The sequence below is a fragment of the Neolamprologus multifasciatus genome, chromosome 13, assembly GCF_963576455.1.
Source record: "Neolamprologus multifasciatus chromosome 13, fNeoMul1.2, whole genome shotgun sequence".
Taxonomy (NCBI): domain Eukaryota; kingdom Metazoa; phylum Chordata; class Actinopteri; order Cichliformes; family Cichlidae; genus Neolamprologus; species Neolamprologus multifasciatus.
In genome coordinates, this window is record NC_140451.1 from 12,042,363 (window position 1) to 12,058,781 (window position 16,419).

The following is a 16,419-nucleotide window of genomic DNA, read 5'->3' on the forward strand; positions in this document are numbered from 1 at the left end:
TGTGTCAAATATACTCAGGGGAAAATACTTCGTAAATTATAAATTGTTACTACTTGTTTGGTCAAATTTACAAAGAGAACCTAGCAGCAAAGAGGAACAGAAGAAATATTTCATTTACACTGACTCAGCAGGTTTGAAAAAGAAGTTAATGTTGGGTGTTTTATCACAACATTAGGCAGCTTCATAAATCACTGTCTTGTTTAAAGAAATCTCATCCTGGTGGTATTTATGAGAAAACCGCAGAAACATTGTCTAAACATATCAGATACTTTGGAAATCATTCTAGGTCTTGGAGGTAATTTGTCATTGAAGATACTTTAAGTGCTACAGCAGTGGGTGAGTCTGCATTTTGGAGTGATGGTAAACATTTGCAAAAACCCTTTGTGGGGGACCGTGAATACCAACTGTCAGAGCACTGTGGACCAAAGAGTTGGACGGTTCACTAAGCATCTCAAAAACAGCTCCAAGTTGAAGCATATTACTGTACCGGCATGCCTCTCATTATCCCAACTGGAGATGAGTCTGATAGCCTCAGCACATGCCTCAAATGATTAGTGTATGGTACAGTGCTTTGTGATATTGTCCTTTACATAATGTTTCAGTCAAACCGGGCATGGGGCTCTGTTGCCGGTTACTGGTCCATGCTCTGATGGCCTGCTGGCCTGTGTCCAAACCTGCAAATACAGCTTCAGTGTTTTCCCTCCAGAGACAGTGGCCCTTCTATTAAAACCACTTATAATCTGCACATAGTGTCTGTTTTCTACTGTATTGGCAACACTGCAATAATCCGTTTGAAGAATTTTAAATAAAGGATCTGCAAATGACCTTAGCTCTTTTCAGAGTTTAATTTGACTCAGTCAAAGTGCATGCCATTATAAAAAGAAAACAACAACAACAGCACCATACCATTTGTTTCAGGAACATTAATGAAAGCAAAGCATGGGCTACCTCTCACTGAAACTCCTCTATGAGTTAGTGACCGCCCACAACTCTTTCTACAACTACTGGGTTGGATGTATCACTCGCGCCTTTAACGCAGGACTACTTAGCTCCCTCTGAAAGACGGACCATGGGTTGGAAGGAGCAAGGCTGGATCGCTTGTCTGAGTTTTCTCGGATTTGTGGTCTCGGTACAGAGCATAAGTCGAGACGAGCTTTTTCCTTTTGGTCCGAGCGCAAGAGACCAGTTACTGGAGCCAGGGAATGATCAGACGTACCGACTGGATCTGAGCACCCCGGTGTTGTTTTATGATGGCACTTTCGGCAGCATCTTTGTAAGTTAATTCTTAACCTTTTGATGATTATTATTATTAACATTAATACACTTGCGTTGGCTTTACTGGTCATCAAACGTCCGCAGTTCTTGCGCAATTGCGCGTTAGCCAGAAATGGAGTGAGTTTAAACAGTTCCTGGAAGTTGGAAAACGGAGTTCCAGCAGGGTATCACTTTTTCCTTGTCTGTGGAGTATTTGTAAATACTGGATTTCTTAACCCTGTATCATGTCGAAAGCATGTGCCCAGGCATTTCTTTGTTTCCCTCGAGGTTATCATTTTACTGCCGGTACCAAATACCAAACCTTATTTTGCAATCCATCCTAAAAACACCCAGTGACGAGACAGAGAACTTCACAGAGTGGTCACTGGGAGGTTTGTTTCTGGAATAAATGCAGTGAATCATGTAAAACTGTATGATTTGCTAGAATATTAACTGTTGGCCTGTAGTGTTTTTAAAAAGAAGCCGCACCATTGTGTGGAACGGACAAACAGCCCTTTATTCCCGCAGTTCTGGTTTCAAAGAAAAGTGCTACATCTCTGTTTCAGTGCTGCATGAGGAAACTGTGCCATGACGCAGTGATTACACTAACAGATGCATTCGTCAAAGCTTTGCTGATGTTTTATGCATAAAGATGTTTCTACCAAGCATTCAAGCTCTTAAAAGGAAAGTTTCTTCTTTAGTAAAGCTTGCCATTCATTCCACAGTAGCCTGTCCAGTCTCAACCCAGTGGAGGCTGTCTCTGCACGATCTCCATTTAAGGAGATCGTGCAGAGACAATGATTAATGTGATTAACACATGAGCCTGAAGCTTAAATGAAACACATGAATGCAGCGTTCACCAATTAGTCTGCTGACTGCCTCCAGGTTAACCTCCCATTACCCACCACAAACATATTTCTGTGCTGCAGTCAAGATGCCCTCAAGAGTTTTGTTTTCATCTGTGAGACGGTCTGCCCTGAACTGTCTCTGCCCTGGGGTGGGGGGGATAATTCTTCTCACCCTTCATGAGTATGATCCATTTTTTACTGAGCACTTACATGTTAACCACTAGCCTTAGAGCTCTCTATCTGCAGCACCTCTGTAAATAGGATCACTGATGATTTTCCCAGATCTACCCTTCATTTTGGCAGGAAGTTTCTGTAATGACATTTAGTGCGCAATCTTTAGGCTCTCTGGGGCTACTAATCGGGGGCAAGGACAGGAAACCTTTTGTTTTTTCCTTTGGTCAGGAAATGAAGGAGCCCCCATGTCCAGTGTGTGTCTGGGCGTGTTTTCTTTACATGAGCGCCTTTTTCTTTCTTTTTTACGAGCCTCGCATGTGTTCCCACTGCAAGTGTGTAAAGACTGCGTTAAATGGCATCTTGTTTGTTCATTAGCACAGTAGTGGGACATAGCTGCTGACTCAAATCATTACTGTAATGAAGATCAAAGTGGGTCAGATTGTATCCCCTGTGAAACAGTTCAAGTTGTGTCAAGAATAAAACTGTGTACAACATCGCAGGGATTTCATTTCAGTTTCTGTCTTCTAGATTAATGATTTTAGCTTTTTGTTTCAGATTAATACCAATGGGTTCATTGCCACAAAAGAGCCAGAAAGCGAGCTGACGTATCTTGGCAAAATGCCCCCAAAATTTGGCATGATTGCAGCTCTGCAAGGAGACCTGCACACGAGCGATGGCGTGGGGAAAGTTTTCTTCCGAGAGGACTCCAGTCCTGATATCCTACGCCGCGCTGCTGAGCACATCAACAGGGCTTTCCCTGAAGACGACGAAATCAATCCCACCCATGCTGTGGTGGTCACCTGGGTTGATGTCACCACCCATGGACTTGAGAGCAGGGGAGATAGCGGCATCAAGAAGGTGAGTGTCACATAGTTATTCAAGTAATCTAAAGTGGATGTGATCACTGACAGTGTCTATAATGTTTTGTTCCTCAGAGAAACACCTTCCAGCTGGTTATTGCATCTCAGGAGACCACCTCATACGCTATTGTCCTCTATCCAAGGGATGGGATAAAGTTTTCCTCCATGCTTGTGGGAGACACTAATGTAATCATGCATGCTGGTTTCAGTAAGGGTTTAGTCTGGGGTTTCTTCAGTTACAGCAAGGGACCATACTACCGCACCACCACTGATGACGAGCAGTCCGTGAGAGCTTTAGCAGAGTAAGTCAGACGGTAACAATGACGGTTCTTGAAGACATGTTTTCTGCCCAGAATCTAAACTTGTCCCCCCACAGGGAGACAAACTCTGGCCTGAGGGGTGTATGGGTGTACGAGATAGGGACTTCTCCCTATTTTAGCAACGTGGCTCCAGGTGAGGTCCCTGAGCTGCCCACTGAGGCTCCACCACAAGAAGATGTTGACGCTTATGAGGAGTCCAGCGCTGCAAGGAGGCCGTTGTACCCTGACAAAGAGGTGGTAGCCTACCCTCCTTATCTGGGGGAACAGACTGAAGTCCACCCAGTTCAGTTCCAACCACAGAACCCGGAGGTGGTGGAGGTGGATGATCCAATTATAAATGTAGATGGTGAGTTTATGATGTTTTAATCCAACGAGTGCTTTTTAGTGAGCCGTTCACCCACACTCGCTGATGGTAGCAAGCTGGTCTGCAGCTCTGCTTCCTGAGCCATGCTGTCTATCACAGTGTATTTTGAGAGTGAGAGCATGTCGTATATTGTCTTATCAGCTGTTCCAGTCATGATATTCTTACCGTTCCTACCGTTTCCCATGTTTTCAGTGTTCTCATACAACCTTGGCAGCTGTACAAACAACAGAAATAAATGCTCCAAGTTTGGTGAATGCAGGGACTATGCCAACGGATACTGCTGCCATTGCATCTCTGGCTTCTATGGCAACGGGATACAGTGTGTGGCAGAAGGTACACGCAGAAAAGCATTTAAATATGACGTTTTTTTATTAGCTGGTTGATGTGGAAACATTAGAAGAAATCTTAGCTGTTCTTGGATGAAATTAATTTTAAGTGAAGTGGGTTTGCATGTCTCTGTGAGTAACTTCAGTGGGGTGGCTGTGTTTTTGTTTTGTTTTCTTTGGGGGATTTTGCAGGAAAGCCACAGAGGGTGAACGGCAAAGTAGACGGAAGAGTGTTTGTGGGCAGGTCTCCTTCTCCGGTGGAGTTCGCCAACATCGACCTCCATTCTTACATTGTTGCGAATGAGGGTCGAGCCTACGTCGCCATCAGTGACCTCCCAGAGAGTGTTGGGCCCTCGCTGGAGCCCCTGGTGTCAATTAGTGGTGTGATTGGGTGGGCGTTTGCTCTGGAGCACCCAGGCTTCAAGAACGGCTTCAGCATCATCGGTGAGTGAGAACAACGCTGCAATGAAGATATCTCATGATGTGATATTCCGTAGCTTGTCTTGTAGTTTTTACAGGATTTTAAAAAAAAAAACTAGTGGGAAGCATAAATTTCTGTAGACAAATGTCAGCGCTGCTGCAAACACAGCTTGCATACAGCTGCAGTCTTCTGCACTGTCTCCCTGAATTCCACTCGCATTACCTCAGCTGTAACAGAAGGCCACGAGACAAAGTTCATCCCGGGCCAGTATTAGAGTTAACATCCTCCTCTCTGGCCTCCACAGGGGGGGAGTTCACTCGGCAGGCTGAGGTGACCTTTATGCCAGGGAATGAAAAGCTGAACATCAGGCAAGAGTTTAAAGGCATCGATGAGCACGACCACCTGATTGTGAGCACCAACCTGGAGGGCCGGGTGGCCGAGGTGCCTCTTGGCTCCACCATAAAGCTCGACCCGTATTCTGAGATCTACCAGTACAACAACAACTGTGAGACATGACTTGAACAGAGAAACTATATTTCACCACCTTTTCTGATTTTGAGCGAAAAAAGCTGAGCGTTTCTAACGTGTCCATCTTGCCTTTCAGTGATCACCTCGTCGTCCACTCGGGACTACGTAGTGACTCTGCCGGATGGATCCAGGGAAACCAGGAGATATCAGTGGCGTGAGACCATCTCCTTCAACGGCTGCTATCATAGCGAGACTTTGAGAGGCATGAAACCTACACAGATGCTAAGCGTGGACCACATTTTTGCCATTTACGATCCTGGTCAACGACTTATCCGATTTGCCCTGACCAGCAAGATCGGGGACATCAATGGTGAGAAGACTTTTTTGTTTTCCTGCCTTTGGTTTGAGCTCACTTCCTTCCTCAGGAACAACGTCCTGACAGAGAGATTATTTTTACCAGACAGGCTTTTTGTTGCTATTGTTAAATGGTCAAAACAGGTATGTTTTGCTTCAAAAACCCAAAACAAAACCTGTTTAGAAATAAAATTCACCTTTCCTTTTCAGGAGGGCAGCCGGAGCAGAACCCATGCTTAACTGGAAGACACGGATGTGACACGAATGCTGTTTGCAAAGTCGGAGAGGGAGCAATGTTCACTTGCCAATGTGCTGCTGGTTTCAGCGGCGATGGACGCGCATGTTATGGTAAGAACTGCATATTTAATCGTGTAACAAAGAGCAGTTAGAGTTTATTTTCTTCTTTTGGAAAAATCTAACTGTTTCCATATCTTTCAAACTCATCATTAAAATCAACCCAGATTTTCTAAAGCCTTCCTTCCTGACTAGGGAACAGCACAATCATACAATTAGCAGGGGGAGTCCCATAGGATAAACAAAGCATTTCCGACTCAGAGACCAGGTTAACAGAGCTGGATCAAGCTCTATACAACCGAATCTTTTGCATTAGTGACCAAACAGGAAGAGGAAGGAAGAATTTCAGACAGATGCTATCATAAAAGTATTAGGAAATCTAATCAGGCTATTTCTTTGATCCCAAAACATTCGATAATGAAAACTTATCTGGCAAACCAGACTTCTCAAACTCTGACCCAGTCCAAGACTATTTAAATCAAGTCATTTTGTTTACATGACTCAGCGTCACATGTAAAGATTCCCAGGATTTTACATACATAAAAACAGGAAAAAGGCACTTGGACAGAGAGGCGATCTGTCCAGGATGTACCCCGCCTCTCATCCTATGACAGCTGGGATACGCTCCAGCCTCTTCTGTGACTCTGAATTAGATAAGCAAAAGACAGTAGACAGACGAAAAAAATGTTATCAGTTTAGCATCTCATCACTACTCTTTTCTTTCTTTTTCTTTTTTTATCAGACAACGATGAGTGCAGAGAGGATCCTCAACGCTGCGGCCCTAACGCTATCTGCAACAACCAGCCCGGGACCTTCCGCTGCGAGTGCGAAGAGGGGTATCAGTTCGGTAGTGACCAGAGAACCTGCATGAGTAAGTGGCTTTTGTGTGCTGTAAAGTGCTATTCCATATCAGGCAAACCCCACCTGGTTCTAAGATGGTAGAGGTGCAAACATAACCTGTAATAAAATTCATTATAGTATGAAAAAGTCTGTGGTGATTATAAACACGTGTAGCAGCAGCAGCAAATTAGTTTTGCTCAGCGCGGTGGCTGTAAAGTATTTTCTGGAATGCCCCCAAAGGATCCAACTTGAATTTCAGTTAAATAAATATTAAAGTATATTCATTCGTCTTAATTTCACGCCATATTTTTCACCCCGTTCCCCAACTTAAGCGGCTCTATCCAAAACCAGTCAACACGTTATTTTTCTCACGCTGATAGCATTTCCCAGAACTTGTTCTGCTTCTCCTCAGATGTTGATCGACCCGTGGACCACTGTGAGGCAGGCACCCATACCTGCTCACCCCATGCTCAGTGCAGCTACACCGGAGGCTCGTCCTATGTCTGCACCTGCCTACAAGGGTTCATAGGAGACGGTAGAAGCTGCCAAGGTACTGCAGACAAACATAATGCTCTCAGAATTTTTTTTTCATTGTTTGTTTTTTTGGATTTTCTTTTTTGCATGTTAGTTCACCAACCTGCAATAAGCAGTGTTACATGTTTTCTATTATTAAATGAGTTTTTAGGTAATTTTACTGACAAAAAAGGCTTAACGTTTGTTGGCTGCATGTAAGAATTTGCAGTTTTCCCTGTTCCTTCCATTTATGAAATAAAATTAAACAATTAAATTAAATAGTAGGCGCTTCTAAAGCAGGGGTGTGAAACATAAGGCCCAGGGGCCAGAATCGGCCCAGCAAAAACTCCACTCTGGAGTTTTAGAAACACAGTTTTAACTTTACTTACTATATCTTCACTTTATTTATATTTGTTTAAGTTTTACACCTTTTCCTATTGATAAAGATTCCCCCCACCCCGCTTTATACTACAGCAATGTCATCTATAGATACACAATTAAATGATGGAAATTTTCTGTTTTTTTACTATCTACCACAGAAATTTATGGTTTTGTGTTTTTTTACAGTGAGTTTACAGAAAAGGACTTTGTTTTCTGAATGAAACTTTGAATTTTATAACTACAGGACAGTCTGGGCAATGATTTTACACATTTGTCATGTAATTTCGCTGATCCGGCGCACTTAAGATCAAAGCAGCTTTAAGTGTGACCGGTCAAAAACGAGGGACATGAAGAAAAATCTGCTGAAAGTAAGGACTACGTTCAGTGTGGCCAAAATCACTTGATTCACCAAATGCATCCTTGGGAATTATTTGAATTGTTACACCATCTGCTCGGGACTGTGGGCGGTGAAGTTGGTTGCATAATACACCAACAGAGACCGAACAGTGAAACATTAAAAACAGATGGGAATTTCATGTGTAGAGGTCCCGGGTCTGGGTGTAGAGGGGTTTTTCTGGTCTGGGTCCTTCCATTCTTTCCACATTTTTGCTTGATTTTCTGCTATTTGAGGAAAGTTTAAGTCAAAGGTTCGCCCAAGTTCTGCTGCATGGATCTCCACTCATAAAATTACACAGAAAATGTTCACATTTGATTTTTTTTTTCTGCTCTCTCATCCTCCATCCATCCATCTCGCCATCATCTCATCCATCTGCCTGAAGACATAGACGAGTGTCAGCAAAGCAGGTGTCACTCAGACGCCGTGTGTTACAACGCCGAGGGATCCTTCACCTGCCAGTGCAGGCCGGGTTACAGCGGCGACGGTTTCCAGTGCCTTCCTGGTAGGTGAACTCTCTGAATTGAACCGCTTTAAACAGAGTGTTATTTGTTAGCGTGCTTGGCTGCACATTCATTCTGGGGGTTGAAAATAAAGCCTGTGTAGTTACATGTTTGTTTTGGAGGTCCTTCACTGGAGTTCAGACAGCCGAGTAATAGTTTCTTGTTTGATGTTGTTTCGCAAAATGGGTCATTTTCATTCACAGCCTTGTAGCCGTTTAGGCCGTAGGGGGTGTTTGGAAAATGAATTCCTCGCCAGAGTATATTGGTGCCAGCTGGAATCTGTTTCTCATTCCCTTCTGGAAAGCGCGAGGAATTTGTCATGCCTTGAAAGGATGTGAATTTTGTGTGTAGCTGAAATTTAAATTAGAAGACTCCAAAAAGATAAAAGAAACAAGTTCGGGGAGTTTGTTGCAGGCTGTATTTGTTAATTTTCGAGTCTTTCTTTTTATATTCTTCTTCAGGGAGGACAAAAACACGATGTGAGGTTCACAGAGAGAGCGTCCTGGGTGTCTCTGGCCCACAGGGGCCGCAGCCTCCGATTGGCGCTTACATCCCCACGTGTGATAACAACGGTCAATATGAGCCCATGCAGTGCCATGGAAGCACGGGACACTGCTGGTGCGTGGACCAAAATGGACAGGAGATCTCGGGGACTCGCACCGGACCTGGCAGCAGACCAATGTGTGAGTAAATCACAGAAAGAGGTGACAGTGTCGCTCACAGTGGCATTAAACAAAAACTATGGAAGCACAAACACTTCGGGAGTTTTGATGAACTGATTTGTGTGCGTCTCAATTAGGTATCGACCACAATACTGGGCTGCCGCCCGTCGGACCCCGGCCACGGCCTGATGTGGACGCCCTGACCCCAGGAACACACCTGCTGTTTGCCCAGAGCGGCAGGATAGAGCACGTTCCTCTGGGGGGTTACGACATGAAAAAGAACGATGCCAAGCCCGTCCTCCACCTGCCCGTAAGTTCATCTTTAAGAGAGGAGTTATTTCATAAATGTTTATGTGGCTTTTGCAGCAGTTTTATTCTTATTTTTAAGTTAAAGCCACAATTTCCTGTCAGGATTGTTTACTTAATTTAAATAATATATGAGAAAACAGTCACAAATAACTGCGCTCTGTTGTCCTAAAACTTTCTTCAGCTCTGGGATTTTTCCCATCTGCTTCTCGCATCCAAAGCTTGCACTTTATCGGGGGCACATGGTGACATTCAAGCTAATTGCTAACATCAGTCAGACAACTTTACAGTTGCAGTCTGCTTTTCTTGTTGCACTGATTTCCAAAACAGCTGGCATGAAGTCTGCTTGAGCTCCTCACTGTGTGACTCAGTTTGTTTGGATTTAAAGTCTCGACGATACCATCCAAAAAGCACATCTGCTCCACGTTCTGGACCGTTGTTGTGTGACGAAAACTGCACTTCAAAGGTTTGTTGTTTGCTCACACCCTCCTTGGCTCCACAGGAGAAGGTCATCATTGGTGTAGCCTACGACTGTGTGGAGAAAACGGTGTACTGGACAGAAATCACGTCTCCCTCCATCAGCAAGGCCAACATCGAGGGGGGAGAGCCCGCTTCTGTCATTAGTTCAGGTAGTGTTTTCTTCACGCTACTGGTTCCCCTACATTTTGAAAGAGGAGGTTAAAAAAAAACAGGAAAATGCACTGTTTTAACAGGTTTGGAAAGCCCAGAAGGGATTGCAATCGACCACTTGGGTCGAACAATGTTCTGGACGGATTCCGCTAAGGATCGCATCGAGGTGGCGTCTCTGGACGGGTCTAACCGGCGTGTCCTCATAAACACCGACCTCGTCAACCCCCGAGCCATCATCGCTGACCCTTCCAACGGGTGCGCTACGATTTAACAGCCTGTTTATTGAACATAGTTTGAGTTAAACAGCACTCTCTGTGAAAATCTACGATGCTCATTTGCTTTAAAGAGCAAGTAACATTCACAAACAGATTGATATTCAGTGTTGCTGAACATCACAGCAGACTCACTCTTCACCTGTCCTCCAACAGTAACCTATACTGGGCTGACTGGAACCGTAAAGCCCCCAAGATTGAGACATCTTACATGGATGGATCCAACAGACGGGTGCTGGTTAGAGACAATCTAGGCCTGCCAAACGGCTTGACTTACGACCCTCACAGCTCACAGCTTTGCTGGGCAGACGCAGGTAGATTTCAGACGGATGACTCATCTGTGAAACGGTGTCTGCTGTGTGCAAGCAGCACTAATTACAGTCTCTCGCCTGCAGGCACGCATAAAATGGAGTGCATGGATCCGGGTCGGGGTAGTCGCAGTACGGTTTTGGAGAGGATCCAGTATCCTTTTGGAATGACAGCTTTCGGGAAAAACATCTACTACACCGACTGGCAAAGGTTTGATTTTTATTTTAAGAATGTTTTTTCAAACTCTGCCTTTTTAAAACGTGAAAAAAATAATAATAATATTTCTTGCAGCTGGAGTTTGTTTAGAAATGAGACCCACTGGTGTTGTAGCACCCAAGACACGGGGTTTTTACTTTTACCTGTGATTCAATGTGTCAAGGCAGAGGAAAGCGAGGGAAGGTTAAAGGTCAAAAAGCTGCCCACACTCAACCCCCTTTACATTCTCTGTGGCAGGGCTCAGACGCTCCCACACTCGAAATTGTGGAGCTTCCTCCACATGTGTCCGGCTCTGTAAGTTATTTATTCCTGAGCGACTGCAGAAAAAAAGGGGGGAGGGCTTTGTGTGTGTGCGTATGTGTGTGTGTTAGTGTGCACATGAGGTGAGGAGGAGTCCTAAAAAGTGACAGCTGCTTGCAATTTCTCAGCCCCAGACGTCTGCGAGTGACCTCCACAGGGCCTCCCTGTGATCTCGCCAGGGCCGCAGAAAGGTTGAGAGGAGGTGGTGTGGGTGGTGCACACTTAAACGGTTTACAACAAACCATGTCATGTTGTGGCTAAGAAACCCACCCTCATCACCCTCTTTGGCCTTACTCAGTCTGTAGGAAACATAAGGAGGCCGGACGGATGATTGCGCAAGCTCAGATAGTCCTGGATTTCTGAACTCCTGTGCTGACTGTGTTTGCAACAGGGATGCTGTGATTGCAGTGGACCGCTATGCCAGCAGGGAGTCAGATGAGTTCCAGCCTCAGAAGCGGACCAGGTTATACGGGATCGCCACAGCCTATGCCCAGTGTCCTGCAGGTAGGAAGTTGTGATGACACATTCCCCTTCAATCCCCCCTCTTCACATGTGTGAAGCAAATCTTTGCACGGTATCTAACCCTGATGTTCAGCTCCACTTTACAGCCGCATGCAGAAACTGCTTGACCCTTGTATATTTGGGGGCTACCTTTGAGGCCAACCTTATTATGCGCTCCTTTTCCTTTTTGGGACCAGGCTGACCTAGTTGTGACCTCTGCAGGCTCTCTAAAGAATCCTTTAGAGCACTTTGCAAACAAAACAAACAAACAAGAAAACATGAGTACAGTTCTTAATCTTTAAGCAACTGGGGGAATTCTTCCAGCTTGTATTTATTATCAAGCAAAGGAATGACTAATGGCACCAGGCAACAGCCTCTCTTCTAGATAAGGCTAAAGCCAGGGAATGCAGAGTCAGGGGAAAGGGGCCTCCAACATCTGGAGATTGCTGCGTGCTTCCTTTGGATGTTTTTAGTGCATTAATAACAAGCAGTGAAGAGGCTATTTCCCACCGATGCCTGCTGTAAAATGTTTCCTTTGTCCCCTCCGTCTGTCAGGACAAAACTACTGTTCTGGAAACAACGGTGGCTGCTCCCACCTGTGTTTAGCAACACCAAACGGCCGTTCCTGCAAGTGTCCCGACAACGCGGCTCAAGTGGCCTGCGTCGAGAGAGAGTACTGAAAGGAGACATCCGGCGCTCCCGGAGTGGACAAGTTTTAAATCCGGAGCCCCTCAGCATGACTAAATTCTAACTGCTGCAGAACCAGAACCGCCTCTGAAAAGCAGGGGTGAACTTACTGTGCCTTTTTTTTCTACTGCTCACTGTTATTGTTACCTACATTTTTTTTGTGTGTGTTACATTTCCCATTTTAAAATCACAATGAACTGTAAGTAGAAGCACTACCATGGTGACCTTTTTCCTGAGTGCACAAAAACTGAGAATGAAGCTCAAGGGAATGCGTAATTCTAATGTGAACTTTATCAGAGCGGTAGATGACGTCATCTCATGCACTACTGCACACTGAACCTGGGCTTTTTCTCATGGAAGTGTTATTGTGCAACAGGGTAGGGGGGGAAGCTGGTGGGATGAGTCTAATGTGAGGCTGAGCAGAAATGTGAGGGAATAAACATTTTTCTGACACCGTGGGCTCCCGAGTTTATTGCTTTACAGCGACACCTTGTGTTAGGTAAGTGAATTACAAATATTCATATCTGGTGCTGTTGCGGTAGGTGTCGCCATTGTATAACCTCAAAAAGGGGATGCCTTGTGATATACAGTACCTGCCATGGTTGAATAAATAACTTGTCTTGCAGATTTATATGTATGAAAATATAATAAATGTTTATTCTTAAACAATTTCTGCGCGACTTTTATCGCAGATGACGTATACACAGGTGCCATTATACACCATTTCTTCCAACAGGCTTATTTTTAACAAGCTGTGTATGTAAAGACTGTCTCGGTGTGTGTGTGTGTGTGTGTGTGTGTTTCTTGTCACATGACTTATTTTTTGCGTCTGCTTGGATGATGCTTCTTCTTTCTCAAAAAGGATCAGGAAAAGCTGCCACCCACGCAGTCTGTGCGCTGGAGGGGGGAGACACGTACGTCAGTGGTGCATTAAGGGGAATAAATAAACCCGGAATATTTTTATCATAAAGACTTGAAACCTGATTGAAAACCTGCTTCGAACCGCAGAAGTCGTTACTGTCTCTCTCCAGTGACTTGTCCCATTCACATCAACGCCTTAGGGGTATATCTTGATATAACTCTGAGACAAATCGTCATTTCGATCTCACAAAACAATGCTATGACCATAACTGGAAAACAAAACAAAATTCTGACCTTTTCTATCCAAAATATCAGTGACTGTCATTGTCTAACAATAAAAAATTCTGGCCATTAGTGCTGTGCAAGACTGCAAAATTTGTTATTGATCGGACACAAAGTAAATATTGGGACAGTATTTTCAATATACAGATACTTTTAATCTATAAAGTGTGTGTGTGTGTGTGTGTGTGTGTGTGTGTGTGTGTGTGCGCGCGCGCGCGCGCGCTATTTACTATAAATAAAAAAAAGACCTGACGATCAAAAAGGTTCAGATATTTTTAAAGTGCATGTTTGATAGAAAAAAAAAAGTATCGATTCTATCGTGCTACTATTGATCTAATACCAATACCAGCGTTGGAATCGATACTATTGGTTCAGTCCGCCTACCTCTACTGGCCGTCTGTCAAGCCAGGGGTAAGGAACAGCAAGGGAGATTGTGACCAGAACCAAGAAGCTAATTCTGTTTTTCATAACTGTGACAGATGTGCTTGTCTTGCTTCACTGATTGCCAGCTGTCCATTAAAATGTATGAATAAGGGGAAAAAATTATTCAGTGTCCTGAAGCCCACAGTAATGTCACCATAAAATAAATAAAAGCAGCAAATCCTTGTTCTTTTTCACATCAATCATTCGTCATTACGCAAAAATTACCTCAGTCGATTCGTTTAACTTTATAAGTAGTTCAACTACATTTTCATACTCGTAATAACCCTAATCTGCAAGAAAGATAACCTTTTTAAGGATTTTTTTAAGGATAAGGATTTTTAGACAATTCGTCTCGAGTGTGGCGTCTTCTCACTTTGATATGCACAAACAAGCAAATTACACTTTAGGGGAAAAAATGGATTAGGCTTGCCAGTCTGTTCTGCCATCTACAGAGCTTCCCCAAACGCACCACCATTCCCTGGGCTAAAAGCTTTGATTGATTGGAAAATGATTTGCGTGTTATCCAATAGGGAGCAGAACAGGAGTCAGTGGGCACTCCAAAGACCGTGAGCGCTTAATAACAAAATAGTCATTTGCACCCTCAGATAAGTCTTTGAGGAAAAAAGCTGATCAGCGCATAGAAAACTTAACTGTTTGGCTTTCAAGGGCTAAACATGCATTATGCATTACGCACAGCCATATTAAGTCTTAGATCATATTAATAGTTTCTAAGGAAATAAATCGCGAAATTAGTGCACCTGTTTGGGTGTTATTACAAAACATTTGCTATGACTTCTCTTTGGATTCTAGGAGGTTCTTCGCAGCCAACTAAATGGGCTGTATTGTAGAGGGAGTTGTCTTGCAGTCAGAGCTGAGGGCTTAACGACCCAATATCTTTAGTGCTGGATGGATGCTAGCTTTAGCTGGGTTAATTTGGGTGAAAACGAAGGTATGTCATAAAATTAATTCTTCTTATTACAGGTAAATATCATACATGTAAGAGATATGTGGCTATACCCATAGCACCTGCTTGTTTTGGATGTTCTTGAAGATTTGTTGGTCGGTCTGTGATACAGTTTTGACAGCTGCCGTACACAGGACGGTGCGATGCAACAATCAGCAGAGCAGAGCCGCTAACGTCACGGCTGCTGGCTAAAGAGCCAAGAACTCCGGAATAGCTACTTTATTCGTTAAAAAACGCTCATAAAGTCAGTCGGTAATGCGTATCTCAGGAGAATATGGCATTTATTTGGACATTTTTTTAAAGTTACCGAAGCTGCTGGGTTGTTTCTTTTTCGGTCAAGCTAGCCACAACTATAAACACGCTAACGGAGATGAACTTTCAAAATATATCTAACTCGTTCGTGCTATGTAAAGTATATGTATTTTAAGTAAAGCCCAGTTCCGAGGAGGGGAATAGCCACATTACAGAGTTTCCACTTGCAATTTATATATTTCTTTTATCTCAGTATGAAACCTAGATGTCTCTGCATTTGAATATTTCCATAACACACTTGAAACGAAATTTTAAATATAAACATACAAATTGCATTTGAGTGTAATCTAAGCGTTTAATACTGACTGAATACAGTAAGCATCCAAATTGGATATTTTATTTTCAGTTTATTTGAGATTCGGGTTATCGATGTTCATTTACTGCAATATAAATGTGGGTGCATTTATTTTGAAAACACAATTGTCGCCGGAAATGGGATGTGTGTTGCTGCCTAAAAACTTCACGCAGTTCTGTCAGATACCTAGCTAGCTAGCTGTCTGTATGGCTATAGTGTCCGTTTTGTTTTGGTAATGCCCTAGCGTGTCGAACTCGCTTGGGCAAAGTTTATGGTTCAGGTGCGGGTTTTTTGTTGTTGTCGTTTTTAACTGTTAGTGTATCTGCGTTTGTTGACAAAAGTGAATGCGGCTTTGCCAGCTAATTCTGCTTTGCTAACCCATCAGACTTTGTATTTTTCAGCAGAAGCCCAGTTTAAAAGTGGCAGAGCGATGCAGTGAATATGCTATGAAAGACTCCGAAGAAGATTTGGGGCTTCGTTCGGGTTATCCCGGGGCACTTCCAGCCACCTGGAGGATTGAGAAAGAACCCCAGAGGAGACCTTTCTGATTCCTAACTTCCTCAACCAGACTTGGTGTTGTATCTGGAAGTGTGGACGATATGGCCAGTCCACAGGAGACGGATCTGTGCTATGCGTGGGAAAAGTATATGGACTGTAGACTGCAAGGAGCCGATCTCCAGGTATGGCGCTTCTGGCAGGAGTGTAACGTCAGAGATCATTCTTTGGGTGGTGGTGCTGCTTACTTTTTACAGGAGCAGGTCCTTAAAAAAGGACATGTCATTGTACTTGGGAAAGGTCTGAAGACAGCCATGTATCTTGTTTATTCTGATGGAGACAAATTATTTGTTTTCAATCACGATACAGTTGCCAAACCAGTTCTCTCCAGGATTTCATTCAAAGGGCTGAGTCGATATGAAGTTAGTGTGCTTTCTACGCTTGAATAGCAAGAGTTTGTTCTGTGACAGGTGCTATATGAACGCTTTTAACCTAGATAAACTCATGAATAAGGTAATCTTATCCAGAAATACTTTGCTTCTCATTTTTGCCCTTGCTGTGCTGAGGTCAGTGTTCACTAACACCTTTAG

The 16,419-nt window shown here is 43.7% G+C and overlaps 2 protein-coding genes across 3 annotated transcripts in view; both read left to right on the top strand.

The window, feature by feature from the left end:
• Positions 1 to 973: 973 nt before the first annotated feature.
• Positions 974 to 12,866, top strand: nid1a (nidogen 1a). Its single transcript, XM_085182142.1, has 20 exons — positions 974 to 1,273; positions 2,832 to 3,134; positions 3,212 to 3,438; positions 3,513 to 3,802; positions 4,013 to 4,153; positions 4,339 to 4,590; positions 4,872 to 5,072; positions 5,172 to 5,405; positions 5,600 to 5,737; positions 6,426 to 6,554; positions 6,936 to 7,073; positions 8,197 to 8,316; positions 8,776 to 8,997; positions 9,114 to 9,286; positions 9,785 to 9,911; positions 9,996 to 10,167; positions 10,341 to 10,498; positions 10,580 to 10,703; positions 11,401 to 11,513; positions 12,066 to 12,866. Exons 1-20 carry the CDS (start codon positions 1,070 to 1,072, stop codon positions 12,188 to 12,190), a joined length of 3,591 nt encoding a protein of 1,196 aa, XP_085038268.1. The 5' UTR covers positions 974 to 1,069; the 3' UTR covers positions 12,191 to 12,866.
• A 1,867-nt stretch (positions 12,867 to 14,733) lies between these two features.
• The window catches only part of lyst (lysosomal trafficking regulator), a 60,187-nt gene continuing 58,501 nt past the window's right edge, over positions 14,734 to 16,419 (top strand). The window contains exon 1 of one of the 2 annotated variants that reach the window (XM_085182139.1): positions 14,734 to 16,014. In XM_085182139.1, the coding sequence (XP_085038265.1) occupies positions 15,934 to 16,014 (81 nt within the window). In that variant the 5' untranslated portion in view covers positions 14,734 to 15,933. The remainder of the gene's footprint in view (positions 16,015 to 16,419) is intronic. The other variant, XM_085182137.1, reaches the window with a different exon arrangement.

Excerpts from the sequence above, each read along its gene's own strand:
- nid1a (XM_085182142.1), top strand. The coding sequence starts at position 1,070 with ATGGGTTGGAAGGAGCAAGGCTGGATCGCTTGTCTGAGTTTTCTCGGA. Across the intron at positions 6,555-6,935 it reads TGACCAGAGAACCTGCATGA|ATGTTGATCGACCCGTGGAC; the intron begins GTAAGTGGCTTT and ends GCTTCTCCTCAG. Across the intron at positions 10,499-10,579 it reads GCTTTGCTGGGCAGACGCAG|GCACGCATAAAATGGAGTGC; the intron begins GTAGATTTCAGA and ends TCTCGCCTGCAG.